This window comes from Bactrocera oleae, chromosome 6 (assembly GCF_042242935.1).
Source record: "Bactrocera oleae isolate idBacOlea1 chromosome 6, idBacOlea1, whole genome shotgun sequence".
Classification (NCBI taxonomy): Eukaryota; Metazoa; Arthropoda; class Insecta; order Diptera; family Tephritidae; genus Bactrocera; species Bactrocera oleae.
Window position 1 is genome coordinate 9,380,136 of NC_091540.1, and position 20,432 is coordinate 9,400,567.

The 20,432-nt window shown below is 34.0% G+C and overlaps 4 protein-coding genes across 10 annotated transcripts; 2 read left to right on the forward strand and 2 right to left on the reverse strand.

Moving 5' to 3' along the window:
- Window positions 1-1,925: 1,925 nt before the first annotated feature.
- Pss (phosphatidylserine synthase 1 homolog l(3)77CDf) lies at window positions 1,926-9,812 on the reverse strand. Of its 3 annotated transcripts, XM_014230808.3 has the most exons (8): window positions 9,715-9,812; window positions 9,133-9,629; window positions 4,964-5,222; window positions 4,446-4,898; window positions 4,269-4,381; window positions 3,984-4,194; window positions 3,823-3,916; window positions 1,926-3,062 (listed from the first exon to the last, which is right to left on the reverse strand). In XM_014230808.3, exons 2-8 carry the CDS (start codon window positions 9,414-9,416, stop codon window positions 3,010-3,012), a joined length of 1,467 nt encoding a protein of 488 aa, XP_014086283.1. In that variant the 5' UTR covers window positions 9,417-9,629; window positions 9,715-9,812; the 3' UTR covers window positions 1,926-3,009. The 3 variants fall into 3 exon arrangements, with proteins under 3 accessions (XP_014086283.1, XP_069967588.1, XP_014086284.1); XM_070111487.1 differs by lacking the exon at window positions 9,715-9,812 and having other exon boundaries at window positions 9,133-9,667; XM_014230809.3 differs by lacking the exons at window positions 9,133-9,629; window positions 9,715-9,812 and adding an exon at window positions 8,354-8,678.
- Window positions 9,813-10,439: 627 nt separating this feature from the next.
- Window positions 10,440-10,964, forward strand: LOC106614898 (coiled-coil-helix-coiled-coil-helix domain-containing protein 7). The gene is made up of 2 exons (XM_014230837.3): window positions 10,440-10,689; window positions 10,749-10,964. Exons 1-2 carry the CDS (start codon window positions 10,546-10,548, stop codon window positions 10,860-10,862), a joined length of 258 nt encoding a protein of 85 aa, XP_014086312.2. The 5' UTR covers window positions 10,440-10,545; the 3' UTR covers window positions 10,863-10,964.
- LOC106614897 (distal membrane-arm assembly complex protein 2) lies at window positions 10,898-11,943 on the reverse strand. Its single transcript, XM_014230836.3, has one exon. The coding sequence runs from the start codon at window positions 11,810-11,812 to the stop codon at window positions 10,955-10,957; it is 858 nt and encodes a 285-aa protein (XP_014086311.2). The 5' UTR covers window positions 11,813-11,943; the 3' UTR covers window positions 10,898-10,954.
- A 91-nt stretch (window positions 11,944-12,034) lies between these two features.
- Window positions 12,035-20,213, forward strand: Pitslre (cyclin dependent kinase 11B pitslre). Of its 5 annotated transcripts, XM_036360915.2 has the most exons (4): window positions 12,035-12,165; window positions 12,234-12,425; window positions 16,163-19,043; window positions 19,118-20,213. In XM_036360915.2, exons 2-4 carry the CDS (start codon window positions 12,367-12,369, stop codon window positions 19,664-19,666), a joined length of 3,489 nt encoding a protein of 1,162 aa, XP_036216808.2. In that variant the 5' UTR covers window positions 12,035-12,165; window positions 12,234-12,366; the 3' UTR covers window positions 19,667-20,213. The 5 variants fall into 5 exon arrangements, with proteins under 5 accessions (XP_036216808.2, XP_069967046.1, XP_069967047.1 ...); XM_070110945.1 differs by having other exon boundaries at window positions 12,035-12,425; XM_070110946.1 differs by lacking the exons at window positions 12,035-12,165; window positions 12,234-12,425 and adding an exon at window positions 13,211-13,778.
- Window positions 20,214-20,432: the final 219 nt, after the last annotated feature.

The window sequence follows — 20,432 nt, forward strand, 5'->3', positions numbered from 1 at the left end:
GAACATTTTATACTCTTGTTACTTGCAAGAATGAAAGCCGGGGTAATACCTACAGTTGTTGGCAAAACTTTATATTAAAAAATGTTGCGAAAGCATTAAACATCTATTATTCGATGAAATCGTGAATAAATTACAATCAAATTTGGTATCTTCTTGACTTATATATATTGAAGGCCATATATTTTATTGCTATATTTTAGTTCGCGTCAGCTAAAATTATATTTAAAACACCTTTAAATGAGGTATGTACATGTGATATCAACTCGACCGAAAGGCTAAATTTAATATATATTGAGTTGATGTGGAAAACGTCAAATCAGAATTCATTATATTAGGGATGTGAGGTTTAGACCAAGGTCTAGACCAATTCCATCCTCATTCAGCGCTAAACCACAAAATTTTTAAGAAATTTTGTCCAATTAATTTTATTAAAATATCACACATTTTGGCCAACCTAAACGGTTAAAAGTCAGGTGGAAGGACGGAAATCATTATATGGCTGATTGGATTGATTTTGACATTGCTCAGGTATACTTGAGAGCATATTTTGAAACAATTTTATATATGAATAGTACTCATTGACCAACATATTCGGCATAAAACGTGTTATAATAACGAAAATCATGATAAGTAGCATATGGGAGTTGGGTGTAATATTGCCCCGATTTTATTAATTTTTGCCCATACTACATACTACTAACATGTCACACACTAATAAATTGCTCCCAGTGTTTCATTAAGGTATCTCACATACTATCTTATGGAGTAAAGGCAGCCGGATTTTCGAAAATCCTGATGTTAGTTATACTAGGCTAGGTCAAGTTTTCGCACAATTTTATCTATTTTTGACACAAATATACACTGTTATGATTAAAATACGTACTCTAATTTTCATTGAGATAACTCACATATTGGCTGATATATGCGATATAAAGTCCCCGGAAGTTCAAAAATCTTTACATTAGATATATGGGGGCTAAGGAAAGTATTGACCCGATTGAACCCATTTTTGGCATATGTAATTATTAAAAGTGAGAGAATCAGTTGGAATTTGAAATTCTGTTTTACGGGAAGTAGGCGTGGTTGTAATCCGATTTCGCACTGTTGCATAGAGGAATGTTACATACCGAACATACATGGTTGAAATCGCTCGAGCAGATCCCGAGATATGGGTTTTTCGCTAAAGATGGGCAGTGCCACGTCCCTCGCCAACTTATGTTTTGGCTCCTGTAAAGCTTAATTGTACCATTCTGTATGTAAAATTAAAGGTCTCTGACTGATTTATTTAATGAGTTATCGCACTTTTAGTAGTTTTAATCAAAACTGTTATATGGGTAGTTGGCGGCGTTATCACACGATTTCACCCATATTTACACAGCCGGTAGGAGTGCTAAAAATATTTGTCTTGAGTGAATTTGGTTATTATTTAGAAAATATGCACATTAAACCAATTAGATTGCGGGATGCAAGCCCATTTAAAAAAAATTTAACTGCACATGCTCCTCCCTAATGTAATGTAATTCGTTATACCAAATAACAGTCATGTAACTTATTCTGGAGCTTAGTTATGACAATTTACTGGTTTGCGATTAATGGCGTTTTGTAGGCGTGGCAGTGGTCTGATTACGCCCATCTGCAATACCAACCGTCTTACGGCTTCATCAAGACATATCAATTTTTATTCAAGTACAAGTACAGAAGGACGGAGGGACAGACAGTCATCCGAATTTCAACTCGTCGCTTCATTCTGATCATTTATATATATATAAACCTATATCAAACTCGATTAGTTTTGGTTGATGCAAACAACCGTTAGGTGCACAAAACTTTTATACTTTGCAGCAACATGCTGCAAGATATAATATTAATAACAATAATAAAAAATAAAAAAAAATTATATTAAAAAAATAAATACAAAATAAAGATTTAATAATCAATTGAGCATGTAAATTTATTATTTTTAACCCCAATAGTAATTTACTTATGCAAAAATATCCTAAAAATATCCTCTTCGACCAAACAGCTTCAGCGTACTCATTTTTATAACATTACTAAAAATCCTTAATTACAATTTACATGCTGCGCTTAAATATTGACAAAGCCAGCTTCTAATTGCTATATTTATACATATTGTATTGTATTTAGAAGTTTATATTTAAACCCTGTCTTAAATTAATTTGTTTGTCTTTTTAAAGCGCATTTGCGTTTGAGTATAGTTGTTTGCGATTTGAAAGCGTATTTGCTTTTAACGTTGGTTTGTTTTTTAAAAAATGTTTACACCTCTTACATTACAACAATGCAAGCTGTGTATGAAACATGTGTTATGCAGTTTATTTGAAAATAAATATTTACATAACTTAAATTTACAAATTTTTTAAGATCGCTTTTTTTTCTTATAATTATCAAGCCCTTCAAACTTTAATTTACAAAATATTTGTTTTTCCCACTTATTTTGTATATTTTTTTATATTTATATATAAAGATATTTATATGTTTTTTTAGAATATCTTAAACTTTTAAGCATTTTCAAGTGCCCCTTCAATCTTTAATTTACTGAACAATATATATATTTTTTTTAAATTTTTTATTGTGTATATATGTAGATATATATATATATATATATATATATATGCGTGTTGCCTTACATTTAAATTAATTTTTATTTTACATTTTTTCGATTTTTTTTTCATTTATTGTGTCAATAAAGACTTTGATATAGTTTCTTTTTGTCATTTTGGTTTTAGGTGACTTAAACTTACTTTTATCAGTACATACATACATTCATTTGCGTGCATTGTATATTATTGCTTTCCATTTTGGAAATATAATAAAAAATAACTCAAAAATTATGGTTTTTGTATTTTGATCTGTTTTCATAATTTCTTCTAGTAATATTTTTGTAATCAATTAGGCTTTCATGTTTTATTTACTAAGCTATTAACTAATTTGTTTTTGGTGTTTCTTTTTATATTTAAGTGTTTGTTTCTGTTTAGGTTTGACTTTTAAGTTTTATTCAATTTTCTGTATGTTGCGTTTTGGAGATTTTTTTGGTGATTTCTTGCCTATAAAATAGAAGAAAATAAGATAAAATTAAAATAAATCAAAAAAGGCTGCACAAAGCTAAATTATATTAAAATATATAAAGAGAATACAAATAATTTATGCTTAGACACTAATTTGTAGTTCTCCATACATATACAAGTATCAAATACACTTTGAATAAATACTAAAGTAGCAAAGTCGTTAGCAAAAATAAGCAAAACGAAATTCGGACGTAAAAAGCATTTAAATGTAGAGCAAGATAACTCCACAAATTTGTCATTTAATTAATTATGATTATACAATTTTTATTTTAATATCGTCTAAGTCTTCATCAAGACTTCGCGCACGTAGTAGATGTAAGGTGAACTTTAATAGGTGCAAAAATTGGTTGTGGTCTGTACGTAGACACAAATAAGCAGCGAATTGGTGAGTAAGAGAAAAGTTTAAATGTTAACATACACCAAAATACATATAGTATTAGTAGAGGAAGGAGTGATGTGCAATGGAGCAATAATAAATTATTAACTGTACAAAATTACACACAAAAACTCAAATCTTTAAACAAAAAAAACAGTGTAGTTCAAACGAAACTTTTAAATGACATAAACGGAGTATATTAGCAACAATTATAAAAATAATTTATAGGCGTAATGCAATATCTCAAAAAAAAATTAACAAAAACCATCGAAGCAGTTTGAAGTTTTAAACATTGCAAAAAAATCAGGCGCTAAATATTGCCGAGTCAAAATAGCAAAGTAATTTTCATACTAAATAGCTCACCTTTTTGTTCGTGCTTCGGCGAATTATTGGCATTTTGTGCATTGCCCTTTTTGCTCGGTGATTCTGTTGACTTATTATACTTGTCTTGAGCACGCTAAAGCGTAAAGAATAAATAGTTAATTTATGTGTGAAAGTTAGTAAGCGCAACAGATCAAACTTACATGCCACAACATGCAACCGTAAACAAAGGCCACGGATAAGATAACTTGTGTAATTAGCCACAAGACAATATTAATGCCTTGAGTACGTTCGAAGAGTTCTTTGCCATTCTTTAGGCAAAGTATTGCTTCTGAGACCATAATAGCGCCATACACCCAACATTGGGTACCAACACGTTTGCAACGCGTGTCCGTCACATAAGTGTAGTATTGTCTATAAAAATAAACAAAAATACAAAATGTTAAAAAATACAAAGAGATTTGTATAAAATAGCAATGTTTGCTTACCTCACTGAGGGCGCTACGAAGAGACCAATGAATACCAGACGTCCAACGACAAGATAATGATCTGGTGGCATTTCAAAAATATGCTTAAGGAAGAATGTATTCAGTTCAGTCACCTATTAAATTTTGTTGTAAACTTTTACTATAAATTCGAACTCCGAAAGAAATGTGTGAAAATACCTGCCAAAATATAACCAGCTGACACACAGCCGCAAAACGCATCGCTGTCGACTTGGGATCCAGCCATCGTATCGATGTGAAACTTTCTGGTGTGAATTGCAATACAACACGCTTAATTTTACCCGTAGTCGATGAGATATCCTTAATGCTCGCCCATTTATATTCGCGCATTTCAAGTGCTTTGCAAATTCTCAAACCCACCCAAATGCCTAGGCCATTGCAAATGAGCACATCCAAAATGAGCGCATCCCACCAACACTCAACGAAATTCGGCAGCAAATGCGCGAAAGTGACTTCTGTAATCTCCCACATGACGGAGATGGCCCACAAAATGCCAGCGTGACGTATGAGCACAGCCTTAAAGGCCCAGCCGAGAAAATGCCCCCATGCGAATACGTCGATTGTGCTGTAAATGCGATCAAAGCTAAGATCTGAGCAATTGGCACCATATTCCTAAAAAAAAAAAACAAAAAAGAAATCATGTTTATTTGCTATTTGCTGTTACATGGCGCACTAACCTTTTCCATGTTGATGTGAAAGTCTTTCAATTTCGGATCCAGCCAATAGAATATATTCATGATCGTCTTGTAATTTTGAAACATGAAAAACTGCAGCATTAGCAGATATAACACCGAACAGCCGAATATAATACGCCATACTGCCGGATGTGGACGGGTGAATGGACCGTTTGGGAATGCCAATAATGAGATGATTAAGAAGAAAAACACCGCACACAAGATACCAGCCCAAATGTTATCCTCAATATTTGTTTCATTTCTGAAAATTATGTATATATTAAAAATTTGCATTATATTAGCGAAATTTAAATAAAATATAATACAATGAGACTAGTAAAATTTAGAGAGTAGTTGGGTTTATTTGTTGTTCGTATGTGAATAATGTGGCAAAACTTAGGTGACCATATTTTTCCCGGCAAAATCCGGCACGGTTTTTTTAGTCATCGATTTTTTCCTTATTATAATTCACTAAAAATCGCGACATATAATAATTAAACAATTCATTCTTTTTTTTTAATTTCTAAGCATGGGAAGGTCGGGACGCTTAACTCGGAATCCGGAATAGTCAGCTAAAGCTAAACGGATTATAAATGTGAGCCGGAGAAACGGAGACGGATTTTCGTGGTTAAGGGGTTACATTGGTCTTGCAACTTACAAAAAAAAATCGATTTTTTTTATTTATTCAATTGTAAAACTCATTAAGAATATTTTCCGAAAATTTCAAGCCGATGTGAGCCAAATTGTCAAATATATATATATGAACCGATCCGCGTGAAATTTTGCATGCATCTTTTAAACATGTTTGACTACTGATTTTATCAATTACAATTTAGTTGAGATGGTAATACGTGACCAAATTTAGTGCAAAAGTGCATATAATTTGCGAAAAATGCAAAAAAAAATTCCAAGTTTTCTTAAAATCCTTCGTTCCAGCAGTAGCTATGCTCAACTACTAAAAAAACTTTTGGTTTTTTGATTTCAGATAAAAATTACTTCAATTACAGTGACTAACGTGAGTACACTTCTTTGACGCTGACGTTAGTTACTGTCAACGGCTGAATTTACAATATTTTTTTATAAAAGTTTTTGTAAATGATGCTGACATTATATACACATACGTGTAACAAGAAAAAAAAATACTAATATTGTAGCTTCAAAAAAAAAAAAAAAACTATCTGAAAATCACTTTATTTTAAGTTACAAAACCCATGTAATAACCCCTTAACGATTACAACAGTTTGCTGTTATCAGTTGATATGACATTTGAACTAATATGCGGACACATAAAATCAATTAAATATTTGTTGTTTTTAGAGTTATGAAGTTGTATGTTCAACAAAGGATTAAATCATGTGAAACAAAGAGAAAAAAATTATATAAAATTATATTTTACAATTTAGGTTTCAAATATAATTTAAACAAATGTGTTTAAAATAGTCATTTCATAGAATATAAGTTAAATATCACCCTCAATATAATGATACCACTGATAGCTGTGTCAATTTTGATTATTTTATCTTTTTACTGTCAGTAGCATAAATCTGGCTTTAGAATTTATTTATTGGGAATTACTATTTTAAAAAGCTATTGATGAAAATAAAACCATTATTTTTCATAACGTGCTCCTACTGCTATTTAACGATAATTTTAATATATTTTAATAATACTACAATAATTTCAATTGTAGAATATAGTTGCTGGGCGGAAGCACCTAAAAAAACTCATCCGATGAGGAAGTCTATTTTAGTATCTACATATCTACATACATAAGTTGTATACAGTTTCAAAAACTTCGCTCACGTGTGATTATACATACGTATATAAATATATATTTATAATTATAGCAATGTTAAAAAATTATGTATGTATTACAATATCTACTGTAATTAAATATTGGCATCGAGCCAAATAAAGCGTACATACAAAAATTACTATTACATTAGATAAATACATTATTCACAAATGGCAAACGTTAAAAAGCGCGTAGATGCGAATTACTGAGACTCATTGGCGCCTGTCACACGTTCAATATTTATTGTGATATTTGAATCGTGATCCATACTGATGTTTGTTGGATCGCGAGTGAATGCTACACGTTAATTATCATGTCGATATTTTATTTATTTGAAATAAATTGAGTTTTTGAAACAAATATGTTGAAGAACAGTTTTGCTTCAATAAATTGTTTATTTTTTTGTCCGATTTTTATTAAAATTGTATTATATACTTATTTTTATGTATAAAAAAATGCATGTTTTTCAAAGATTCGGTGAATTCTTCGCCATGGTAGGTAGTATTTTTTTGAGCCAATGATTTTGTGGAATTTTTTTCATCAACTTTTCATAAAAAAACCGGACAAAACAAATTTAATAAAGCCAAACTATTTTTTAACATACATATTTGTTTCAAAAGCTCGATTTATTTCGAATAAATACTGACGTAATAATTATTGAACATATAGCATTCACTCGCGATCCATTAATCATCAGTATGGATCACGATTCAAATATCACAATAAATATTGAACGTGTGACAGGCGCTATTTGTTGTGAGAAGATCCGCATCTGTTTGTTTGCTTTGCTTGTTTTGTGATGACGACTGTTTAAATAGAACATTTTTGAGATTAGTAATAGTGTTTTGTTTTGGAGGTTAGCAACCAATCCAAAAAAGTCAAATTTATGACCTACGAGAGTTCGTGAATACATTTTTTTAGTCTTGTATTTCTGTGTATAGTAACAGATAAACTGATGCTTAATATATACATACATATGTATAATATATCGTATCGTCCCACAAAATCAAAATAAAATAATAATACCAAATACATATGTATATGTATGTATGATTTTTAAAATTACAGTTAAAAAAAATTACTTTAAAAAAACATATACCAAAAACAAAATACATCTATATTAGTTTTACACATATTTATCAATTTCACAATCTACCATTCGATACGAATTTTTAAATCTTTCATTGATGAAAATTCAAACGTACTTCGAATTGTCGAACTGACATGATGGCACGTGTGACCCATGAAAGTAAAAAATATTCACAAAAAGAGAGACGTGATATTTGGCAAAGATTTCAATTGAGAAGAAGGAAAACAAAGCTATTATTTTTGCGCATGCATTTATTAAATTGTTTTTTCAACACCCAAATTGAACAAAGAAAAGTTGTCATTCGATTCACAATCAGCATGCAAATTATAACGGCACGTTTTTGTTTAATCAATACATCTAACTATTAGTTTTAGCAAGATTACGAAATTGTCATCGGCTTCATGGTGTTTACAGAAATGGCACAAACAATTCAACATTTATCAAGTGTTATGCTATCGAATCGCTCTAATGGATTTCCTATGGAAATAATGAATTTTTCGAAACTTACGCATCCATTTGGACTGATAGGGAGGGAACTTGTTTGATAGATTGTAAAATTGTCCTTTAAATTGTTGTTGCATATCCTGTATTGATTTCGCCACACTTTGCAATAGCGAATTTTTTGACATTACAAATGCATTTTTTGGATCACTTTATATTCCTTCTTGCTTCCTTCAGGTTGTAACAAAACTTTAATTGCCACCATCAATTGTTGCGGTTTAGAATTAATGTAAGTCAAAATTTACCGGCTAATAATTTAATAGACATTTCAAAAAATTTACTTCAGTTTTTTCTCTTTTAATTTTGATTACTTTTTCGGAAGCACGTTTTGTTGTGCCTTGAATAGCTAAACAGTTTTGTGTTATTGAAGGAAGGGTGTATATATATGTATGTAGAAACACATTCACCTTGCTGACAGGCAGTAAAAGGCAATAAGTCAAGGTATATGTGAAAACATACATTTTTGGTGCAATGTACAACTTATTTGGGACCACCAACTAATGTGTTATGAGCAGGGAGCGGTAAAAAAAAATAAATACAAACTTATGCAACGTCAAAATGCATTCAAGATTTGCTTATTAAGGACAACAACAAAAAAAATGTCATCACAGTATAATAGCAACAATTGATGGAATTAGAATTTCTGGTATAGGTCCATAAGGTAGTAAGTTATACGCTGTTTTAATGAAAGGATATAACAGTTGCGCACATGTTTTTGTTTCAGCCACTTGCAAGCATTGTTTAAATATCTACTATATTTATAGTTTCATATGTTTTCGCACTCACCTGACATAGGCCAAGAACATCATACATAGTACAGATATTGCAAATAGAGTTATTGTATGCGGTTTATAAAAGAAATCAAGCGAAATATCGTCCACCGGCCGTTCATTTACAATCACAAACGTCTCAGCGTATTCGTCCAGTTCTTTATCTTTTGAAATGGACGTGGAATTACGTGGTTTCGATGATTTTTCGTAGGCATCATTGCTGTTGGCTGCACTTTGAGATTCAGCGCCACTTTCATCGGCCGAACTGTTGCCGTCCGAACCACCCATTCGTTTCTTCATATTTTTTTATATTATGATATTAATGTTTGATGATTTCCTTTCAACCTTTATTATTTACGTGTACTTTCACAATTTCCATACAATCACCACCGATTATCACACCATCCAGTTATCACTGTTGATTTTTGCTTTGAGTTGCGCAATGCGTGCCGCTTGTCACACGAAACGTTCAGTAATAACACCAACGTATACCATACGATAGAACTTTAGTTTCTGAAAAATTGTAAATAAATAAAATTGGTGAACTCGGAAATTTTGAAAGAGAACAACTGATATCTTATCACTACTTTTAACACACCGTACGTGTTTTCAAACCATCCGTGGAATACGCTAGCAGAGATAAAACGCTAGCTTTTGGGGAAATAAGCATGTGTCTTATGCTTCAGTTAGTCACCGACGGGCCGCCCCCCTTGGTTTCAAACGACATATATCGATAGTTATGCCCGTGGTGGCAACGTAGAAATCAGTTGTTCTCTTGTATTCACATCTGAGCAATGTTGCTTCTAGCTTTTCAGTTATAATTTTTCGTAATTTAAAATATCAAAACTAAAATCCAACTATTCAAATAGTCTATCTATTTATAAATAATTGTATTCGACTGTGATTTTGAGTTAGCTTAAGAATATTTCAAATATGGTGAGTGTTCATTAACATTGCGCTCTCATAAGATAGGTCGTATCAGTTTTTCGTTGATTCGGCTTACGGGTTTGCGTCGGTAACTGTTTCTAGCATTATTATATAATTGAATCATGAACAGTGTTGTAATAAATGTACGGAAGGATAGTAGTTAAATTTTCGTTAGCAGTTTGAAAACGATAATATTTTGCTTATTGAAAATGATGCCAAGTATAAATTAGCTAAAAATATTTGTCTAAATATTATTTATTTATAGCATATCAGTAGAAAAATCTATTGGGTTGAGTTTTTTCTTATATATTGTTTTAGAAATGATATTACAACATTGTTCAAAATAACATTTCGCCGCCTTACATTCTGTTTATTATTCTGACATTCGCAATTTTCTTGTTCCCTTCTTAACTCTTTCTAAACATTGAATACACTACGCTTACGAAAAAATATGCTTAAATTTATATAACTTCTGGCATTTTAATAACTATAATACCTTAAAATGCCGCGAAATCCAAATGCCGAACGTGACAACCCTTGCTTGCGTGAACAGGAACTGTCTTTTAAGTGCCTTAATAAATACAACTACGATAGGGATAAATGTGAAGTATATTTTGCCAACTATAATAACTGCAAGGATTTTTGGGTATTTATCAAGCAAAAGTCTAAAAAACGTAAATACAATATATTGCAAACTTTTTTCAGAATAAAGTACGTACTGACCGTCGAGCAAAAGGAATTGCGCCCTACTTACCCCCAGTGGAAGAGCGTGCAGATATCAAGTCCGAATATATGAAAACCAAACCATCAAAAGACTAGGGTATATTAAAGCGATAAAAAACAAATTGAAAATGTTGTTAGTTTTTATATGTAATTTTTAATATTCAATTTTAAAATAACATTACTTTTGGTTATAAATTATGTATTGATGCCGCGTCAACAATTTTTAAATTTGGTATAACTTCTTGTAACATGGAGTATGCCAATTCAAACTCCAAAGTTTCTTTAGGGTCGTTAACAATTAACAGTTTCAAAGTTGGTAAGCGATATAAACACGAAAGGCCATTTACCGTGCAACTTGTATTTGAAATATCTAAAACTTCCAATTTTGGATAACCAGAACTAGACACTCGATCTAAACACCAATCATCAAATGTGTGTACATTATGAAATGACAGAAATTTCATTTCCTGTAAAGTACATAAATTCTCTATTCCTTCGTAATATAGAGTCATGTTATCACATCGAAGCCCCTCGATTTTGAAGCCCGGATGGTATTTGTTTGGCAAATTGAATTCGCCATCGTCGTTTGCTCGCATCCAGCTACGTTCGTGTAAGAATTTAACTGCACCACCGCGATATAAAATGAAATGTGCAGCCGCTAGTTCGGGTCCTAGTATTTCATGTCGCTCCTGCACATACTTTTGCATATGTTTTTCAACACGTTCATTTCGTTTGCGCCACCATTCCTTTAACGCGCTTGGGCTCAGATTAATTGGTGTTTGCATCATAATTATATAATCAGAAGTTTGTTCTGAATTGTCGAAAACTTTTAGTTTACTATTCCAATCACCGGGTCTTTCCCCTATTCGTTTTCGCCATTGCAGTCTCTCCTTATCTGCAGTTAATTCTTCCTTTATACGGTCCAAGGTTCCACTTCTCGTACTTTCTTGAGGTGTATTAGGTTGTGAAGAAAAATGCTGTAAACGTAAGACAACATTGGCTATGCAGGTTTGTCGATTCGTAGTAGTTATAATATGTCGAAACATTTTATTTTATTCAAATATCACTAAATTGCATTATATTTGTGAACTTCATAAACGCATACATTTGTTTCAATAATTTTTCAATAATCAACATTTTGACAGTCAGATGTTTTACATGCTGATTCTTTACGTCGTAGTGGTAGCACTGAAATTCCCGTCAAACAACTTGGTCTCATTGGAAATACGCCATTTTTTCTTTCTTCTCTTCACACGACGTTGACAAACGTTTTGCTAGTTTTTCTCCAGAATATTTTCTAAATTGGTGCAGAGTGTAATTTTAGTAATGCTGTGAAAACTAAAATATTACTTAATATATAAAATCTATTTGCACCAAAATAATTGCAAACATCTTCACTGTGTGTATTTCATCGATTTTATAAATATTCGGTTGTAAATCGGCTAAATTTTGTGAAATATACCGCAGATCAAAATAAGTTAGCTGTTTGGCTTATTTGTCGTGTGAAGGACGAACCAAATCCGAGACAAAAGAACGACAGACTTCAGCAAACATAATTTTGCTGATCACATTTATTTGATAATTTACCAGATTTTGCGTTATGTCTGGCAGTGAAGACGGGCAATTACAAAGTCCTGGCAATGATAATTTTGGATTAAGGTGTGTATTTTATGTCTTGAAAAACCATGGAAAATTGTTTGCCCACTCAATGTATTATTTCTTGTGGGGAGAGTAGAAGGGGAATCACATTGTGTGTATAACTCGTGTCTTTAGTCACAGTCATACATGTAGAATCTATGGGTTGAAGGGCACTGAAAACAAATTTCCATGGAATAATATTTACGCATTACGTTTTGAAGATTGTTGAATTGTGAATTTTAGGAAATTATTGAAAGTGTAAAAGCACGTATACAAATTTTGCATTTGTAATTAAAAGAATTGTGTATATCATGGCGCAGCTTTCATTACAAAATTAAGTAATTATGGTACCACTATTAATAATAAACATAGATTTGAGCTATGCAATTCAAAATTGTTACATGAATAAAATTATTATATAATTGCTTAATTTTGTAATATTTTTATATACGAAAAATACCATCACAACCCTACCCTAACAACTCCCATTCATAAACTTACCCACTTTTTCAGCATACCTTGTGCCTTTCCTAATCAAAATCATTAATCCCAAGTAATTACCAAGTATCCACTCTCCAACCCATTAGGTCTAAACATAATACCACTTTATTAAGTACTTTTTAATTTACTCAAGTTTTTTCATTGCAAATAGGCCAAAAAGTGTGTACATGTCCAAAGAACGATGCGCGCGATGGCCACCATCTATTCACATTAAATCAAAAAACAATAATATAAAATATAAACAAAAATGTAAAAATAAATTACACCCAAAATACCAAAGAAAAAAAAATCATAAATAAAGTTAACATGAACTCTTAATTTCGCGTATCTTGGTGCAAAACCAATTGAAAAAGTTTGGTGCACATTAGTCGAAACGAAATGTGAATGATATACATATACTCTACGCGTTACTTCGTATTTCGTCCAGACAACGAGGGTGCGCGCGCATGATCGTCGTTAATGCAATAACGCTCAAATGATGATGTTGAAATGACTGTAACAGGAAGAAAGTCCACTTTATCACATTTATATTGCCTGTTAAGCCGGGAGTTTGGCGAGAAGAAATATAAATATATATATATATATATATAAATATATTATTATCAACAATGTAACATACTGTGTTTAGCCAGCTGACCGCCTGCTTGTAATACGCAAATGCTGAAAAAACCCACTAGTTGAGTGGAGTAAATTCTACTACTAGATATGTTGTTGACGTCCATGCAGGTGGGTGTGACAAACGAATAGGCAGATAGTACTATTGTTACTCTGGCTACGAGTCGTACAACTCCTCTCACTTTGCGCTCTCGCACTGCACAACAAAAATATGTAAAGTACGACAAATTTGAGCTGGACAACAGACTTGTTGGTTTGGTAAATTTATTTTTTGTTAAAAAGTCTATTTACATTTAACGCAACATTTTTCAGTATTTATTTCTTTTCTCTATACAACAAAAGAAATATTTCTACTTTCAATTTATCTTCCAAACTTAAATTAAGTTCTTAGGTATTAGCTGCTGATGTCGATTTACTTTTTGTGTGCCTTGGACACTTAGCTTGACTGAATTGTTTAATGGGCTTCGCAAGGTAAATAAAAATAAAAAAACTCAAGGTGAGTGTGAGTGAGTACTTCATATTAAGTAGAAATATTTAATACGATCAACGTACTTATGTATGTTACTCTATTTTTAAGGACAGATGACTTGCTTGTGTAAGTATACCAAAACTACTTATTATAAAAACGTATGAAGAAAGCGTCAATTATGCAAAACAATAGTTGCGCATAAAAAGCCCCATATGTACATACATATGTCCAAAAATAACTATATGCTCTTTAATTAATGATTTTACTTAAATTAAGTGGATGCCATAGCTATCGAAATGTTGAAAAAATGTGTATGTGTTACAACTATACTCGTCTATGAAATCTAACGCGGACACTATTTGAGGTGCGTTTCATGTTTCTTATTGCTTTAAATCTAACATTTTAGGAATAAAGTGCAAATTTTTTAGAGTATACTTGTATATGTGTTAACAAATGGCCGATTGATTTCGAATTCTAAATAAATAGAATTTTATTTTAGTTCATATAAAAAGTAACAAAAAATTGCTATAATTATTTGGAACATTGCACAATTTTATCACATGTGGTTTAGTATTTGTTAGAAAAATGTTTTACTTAAATTTTAAAACCAACTTAAACCACTAACCAATCAATGTATAATTGCTCTAAAACCGTTACTAAATTACTATTACAATAGCTTACATTATTTTTTTTTTTGTATATACATACATATTTCTCAATCCACTGTAACTCAGACAGCGGATGACAAGAACGGAGAAGTATTCGCAATGTTCAAAGAACAATCGTCTAAGCTTAGAAAAAATAAATTAGGCATTACTCTTAACACTTATTGCTTTTTTCATCACTTCTTTGCAATGTACCATATCTCTTGTAGTAATGGCCGGCTTTCAGGTACATATTTTCTATTACAACATTTAAAACGCTCGACCTTGTGTCTCGCTTGCACAATAACAACACTACATGGAAATTTCGATGCATTGTTTTATATGTAAATACTCGAAATTTGGTTAAGAATCACGCATCTGCATTCAAATAAAAAAACTAACGAAATGAAAATCAGCATCTAAATGTTAAAATGACATTTCGTCGTCTTTATGTAATCCTTCTATGCTTCATATACATATATACATCTATGAAACACACCTTAATTAGTAGTCAAACATGTCATTATACCATGAACAGTCGTTTTAGCCTGTCCGTCTGTTTGTATATACGCTAACTAGTCTCTCAGTTTTTATGATATCGATCGGAAATTTTGCACATGTTCGATTTCCACCAAGATGCAGCTCGTTTGTCGAAATCGCCGATATCGGACCACTATCACATATAGCTGCCCTACAGACTGACCGGTCGCAATCGAGATAAATATCTTTTTTATACCCTTTTATGCTATAAAAAGGGTATTATAGCGTCGGTGCAGCCGCAGTTAACGCTTTTTCTTGTTTTATTAATTTTTAAAAGAAATATTTCGTTCTAAGCATTTATGTAGTAATAACATAGAATTAAGCACAAACTTCAATTTTTCTAAAGAAATCATTACTACACTTTGATCTTGAATATTTTTACTTTGATCTGCTCCCCGAAAATATAGGAAGCTCCTTAAAACAATCTCAAGCAGACCAAGCCATAAAAGTAAATTGACATCGAGGCGTTAGAAAATTTTCCTTGATTTTTTATGGATGTAAGTTAAAAAATACTAGATTTACAAACTATTATCTTAAAAGAACAACGAAAAAGAAACCAAAAAAAAAAAAAAAAATTGAGTTAATGTGTTTCGACTGGCCATTGCAAGCGCCAAACATATTCTTTTTGAATTTGCACACTGGACTCCGACCAAAACTGGAACGGTATGTACACTAACCAGGCCGCAAAGCAGTGAACATGAATTGAATGCATATGTCAAATGGCAAAGGCGATGGCAGGAAGCGTTCGTCAGCGGTGGCAAACATCAATATATTTAACTAACAAATATCACTAAAATTTTCATTACTCACATGCATACATAATTTTTTTTTATTACTTTGCAAAATTTAACGCCCTAATTTTATAGTTATAATTATGATAAAAAAAAAAAAAAATGAATTATCACAATGAAGCAACACACAAATATCTATTCTCTTCCCAAGTTTTACCGATTTTATTTCATATTTTCATCATAATTAAAATTAATTAGCGGTGAGGAAGATGCGGATTCTTTGGACATTAAACCACCACAAGCGAACGTGCTGCACACGCGTGACTCCACAGGCTCGAGACGCAAAGATAAGTCGTCCAAAGAGAAAAAACATTCCAAAGAGAAGAAACATCGCGGCGAGCGAGAACGTGGAAGTGGCCGTGACCGCAGCGAAAGGGAACGCGATCCACGCGATTATGACACACGGGAACCACATGGTCGAGAGCGTGACATGCGCAACGATCGTGGAGGAGGTCCACGTCCAGGCGATATGGAGCGAGCTCGAGACCACCGTCGAGGCGGCGAAGAGCGTGAAGAGATGTTACGTTATCACCAACGAGGCAGCGGTTATGAGCGTGATGACGTTATTAACAGAGATATAATGTCAAATAGCGAACGCCGTTATGCAAAGCAATATGAACCACACAACAATGAGGTGCGACGAAATAGTGGTGGAGGCGGCGGAACAGCTGTGTATCATCAACAATATCAGCACTCACATATGCAACGTCAAAGACCAGATTACTATGAACGCGGTTCCGGTGGCGGGGGATACCATCATGGCGGTCTGGACTATTATAACAATCGCCACCAACAACAGCAACAATACGGTGGTGGTGGTGGTGGTGGCAAGCATTCGCATATTGAGTACAATGATGTCAACTATGAGGTGCAACGTGAGCGACGCAAGTATAACTACGACCCGCAAAACGATTCGGAAAGTATCGAACAGGATTTACGTTCAAGGCTGCTAAGTAAACGGCATAAATATGTAAAAGGCAGTGGTGGCGATGTAATCGAGCTAACCGAAAGTTATGAGACGACGACCACAGTGCAGCGGAAAAGGTATAGCGATGGTGAACGCAATGAACGCTATCGACAGAAACGTGAAAAGATGAGAGAATCCGTAATTGAGGTGCTCGACAGTCCGGAGTTGGCTGAGATGGAGGGTGCAGCCACAGAAGAGGGAGAAGCGCATCGTCAACGACGCAAACATAAACGGCGCAACAAAGAGCGTGAAGTGTTGCAAGTGGAGACGATTGTATCGGCGGAACGCGTAGAGCGCATAGAAAAGCGAAAAACGCCTGATGATCCGGAGGTATTGTCACGACGAGAAAAAATACTAGCTGTGGAACGTGAGAAGGAAAAACGCAAAGAAAAAGCGCGTGAAGAATTGGAAGCACGACGTCGAGCGCGTAATGCGCTTAGTCCAAGCGCTGTAGCAGCGTCTGTTACGGCTGGACTAAACGTTATGAAACGTAAGAAACAGAATGAAATGGCCGAGGTTATTGTAAAAGTTAAACGATCAAAGAAAACGACAGCTTCAAAGCAGCGTAGTGACGAAGAGGAAGAGGGCGAGGCGTTAGACAGCGATGACGAAGATGATGAAGTAGACGAGGATAATAGCGAGGATATGGAAACGGACAGTGGCAGTGGTGATAGTGAAAGTGACAGCGAAAGTCATTCTGAAGTGGACGATGCTGAGAGGCGGCACGCAAAACGACATCATAAACATAGCAAAACAGAAAAGAGGAAAAGCAGTAAAAGGCATCATAACCATAGAGCGCGTAACAATGGTGTTGCTGATGACGACAATACTGACGACGATGATGATGATGAGGAAGATGACGATGACATAGATCTGCCCGAAAGCCCACTTTCTATTGGCGAGCTTTCGAAATCACCACGGCGTCAACATCGCGCAAAAAAGCACAAGAAAAAGAAAGGCAAAAAGCATATAGAAAACGATGATGACGATGGCGATCAACGTCTATCACGTTCGCGTTCTCATTCCGCCCATTCAATCTCACACTCACGTTCAGTTTCACGCTCTCGTTCGCACTCACCCCGCAGAAAGAGCACACGTTCGCGTTCGAATTCAGGTTCACGTGACTCTTCGCAACACCGCACAACAAATTCACGATCACGTTCTCGTACACGCTCTCGTTCAGATTCGCATTTCGATTCACGATCAGTGTCCTCACGCTCGCGCTCACGTTCCCGATCATCAGTTTCGCGCTCGCGTTCAAAGTCACGAACACGTTCACGCTCACGTTCAGAAGAGCGTGACATGAAGTCGGCGCATAAATCAGAGGCAGAAGCTGCTGCTGATAGCAGGCGTCGTGTGGAAGGTGGCAGCCGAGACGACTCGCCAGCACGCGATGACAAAGGTGCACCACTGCCAGACTATTTTCCGGGCATACAGGGTTGTCGCTCTGTTGAAGAATTCCAATGTCTCAATCGTATTGAGGAAGGCACATACGGTGTGGTATACCGCGCCAAGGATAAACGTACCAACGAGATAGTTGCTTTAAAGCGTTTAAAAATGGAGAAGGAAAAAGAAGGCTTTCCCATAACATCGTTACGCGAAATCAACACCTTACTAAAAGGCCAACACCCAAACATAGTAACGGTTCGCGAAATAGTTGTCGGTTCCAATATGGATAAAATTTTCATTGTTATGGATTATGTGGAACATGACCTGAAATCGTTGATGGAGACGATGAAGGCGCGTAAACAATTCTTCCTTCCCGGCGAAGTAAAATGTCTGGCGCAGCAATTATTGCGTGCGGTCGGTCATTTACATGATAATTGGATATTACATCGCGATTTAAAGACCTCTAATTTGTTGCTCTCGCACAAGGGTGTGCTGAAAGTAGGCGATTTCGGTCTTGCTCGAGAATATGGTTCACCATTGAAAAATTACACTTCATTGGTGGTTACACTATGGTACCGAGCACCGGAGTTATTGCTCGGCACACTGGAATATTCAACGCCCATAGACGTCTGGTCGGTGGGTTGCATTTTTGGCGAATTTCTACAAATGGGGCCACTATTTCCTGGTAAAACGGAGACGGATGAACTAAACAAAATTTTCAAGGTAAGACAATACATTAAAAGTATATGCTTAAGTATTTCAACGCCCTTTGTGATATTACGTATTTCTTTCCGCAGGAGCTCGGCACACCAAACGAACGAATTTGGCCCGGTTATAAAGATTTGCCAATTGTTAAGAATATGTTAAGCCAGAATTCCCAATTCGCCGACTATCCTGTTTCAAATTTACGTAAGCGTTTCGCCGACAAAACCACCGACTTAGGCATTGACTTGCTACAGGGTCTTCTCACATATGATCCCAAGAAAAGACTGACCGCTGAAACGGCGCTTAAACACAGCTACTTCAATGAGCTGCCTCTGCCCATCGATCCATCTATGTTTCCTACATGGCCGGCGAAAAGTGAATTGGGTGCTCGCAAAGCTCTCGCCTCTTCGCCCAAACCACCCTCTGGCGGTTCGCAGTTTAAACAGTTGGGTCGAGACGAAATACTTGTGGGCAGTAGTGGTGGTAGCAATGCGGCTGGTGTTGCCAATAGCAATAGCAAAGTAATATCGGGCATTATAACAGGTAATAAGAAAACTGCTGCGAATACTGGTTTCGTACTAAATGCAGGCATTGATCAACGTCAACTGGCTATGGGTCCGGGATTCAATTTAAAATTTTAATAAAAACTTTGCCATTCACTATTTCTTAACTGATATTTGAGTGTGAATGTGTTTAACAATACTATTGCTTTTACAATTTATATATCGTATTAGTCATTAATTAACCATTCTAGTTAACTACGAGCATAAGATCCAGATTTATCATTTTTCGTTAAATACAATTTTTCTAAATAATCATATATGTATGTATAGCTTGTAAGCTACAGTCCAGACATTTTTTTTTAAAACCATCACTTATATCATTTGAATATACAATTACCATTAAAGAAATTCTACTATGTGGGCAAAACAAACGATTTTACCAACAAAACAAAGAGAATCCTTGAGAGCTTAATATAAAACAAAAACTTACTGTTAATTTTAAAAACTGTTAATATTAAAATCTAAATAATCTTAGATAAAAATTTATCGTTAAAGATGTACAAATTACATACATGCATTATAGTTGGCGGCAGGTTTATACCAAAAGATTTACACAGTCAGTTCGAGTCAGGCAAACATAATAATCATTCTAACAAAAAATAGAACAATAGTTGGGTAGATTTAAGTTGTTTTTTTTTTGAGTAATAAAATAATGTTCTAGTTGTAATCAAATACTTAACTGCAGTAGACCGAATATAAAAAGGAAAGTTTATAAGAATGGAAAGAAGCCTATGCTGGAAAAAAGACCTATAAGAGAAATACAAGCATATAATTTTGCAACAAAAGTAAAATCCAAACAAAAAAATTGTATTTTATTTCAATATCAGAGCATGAAGAAAATCTT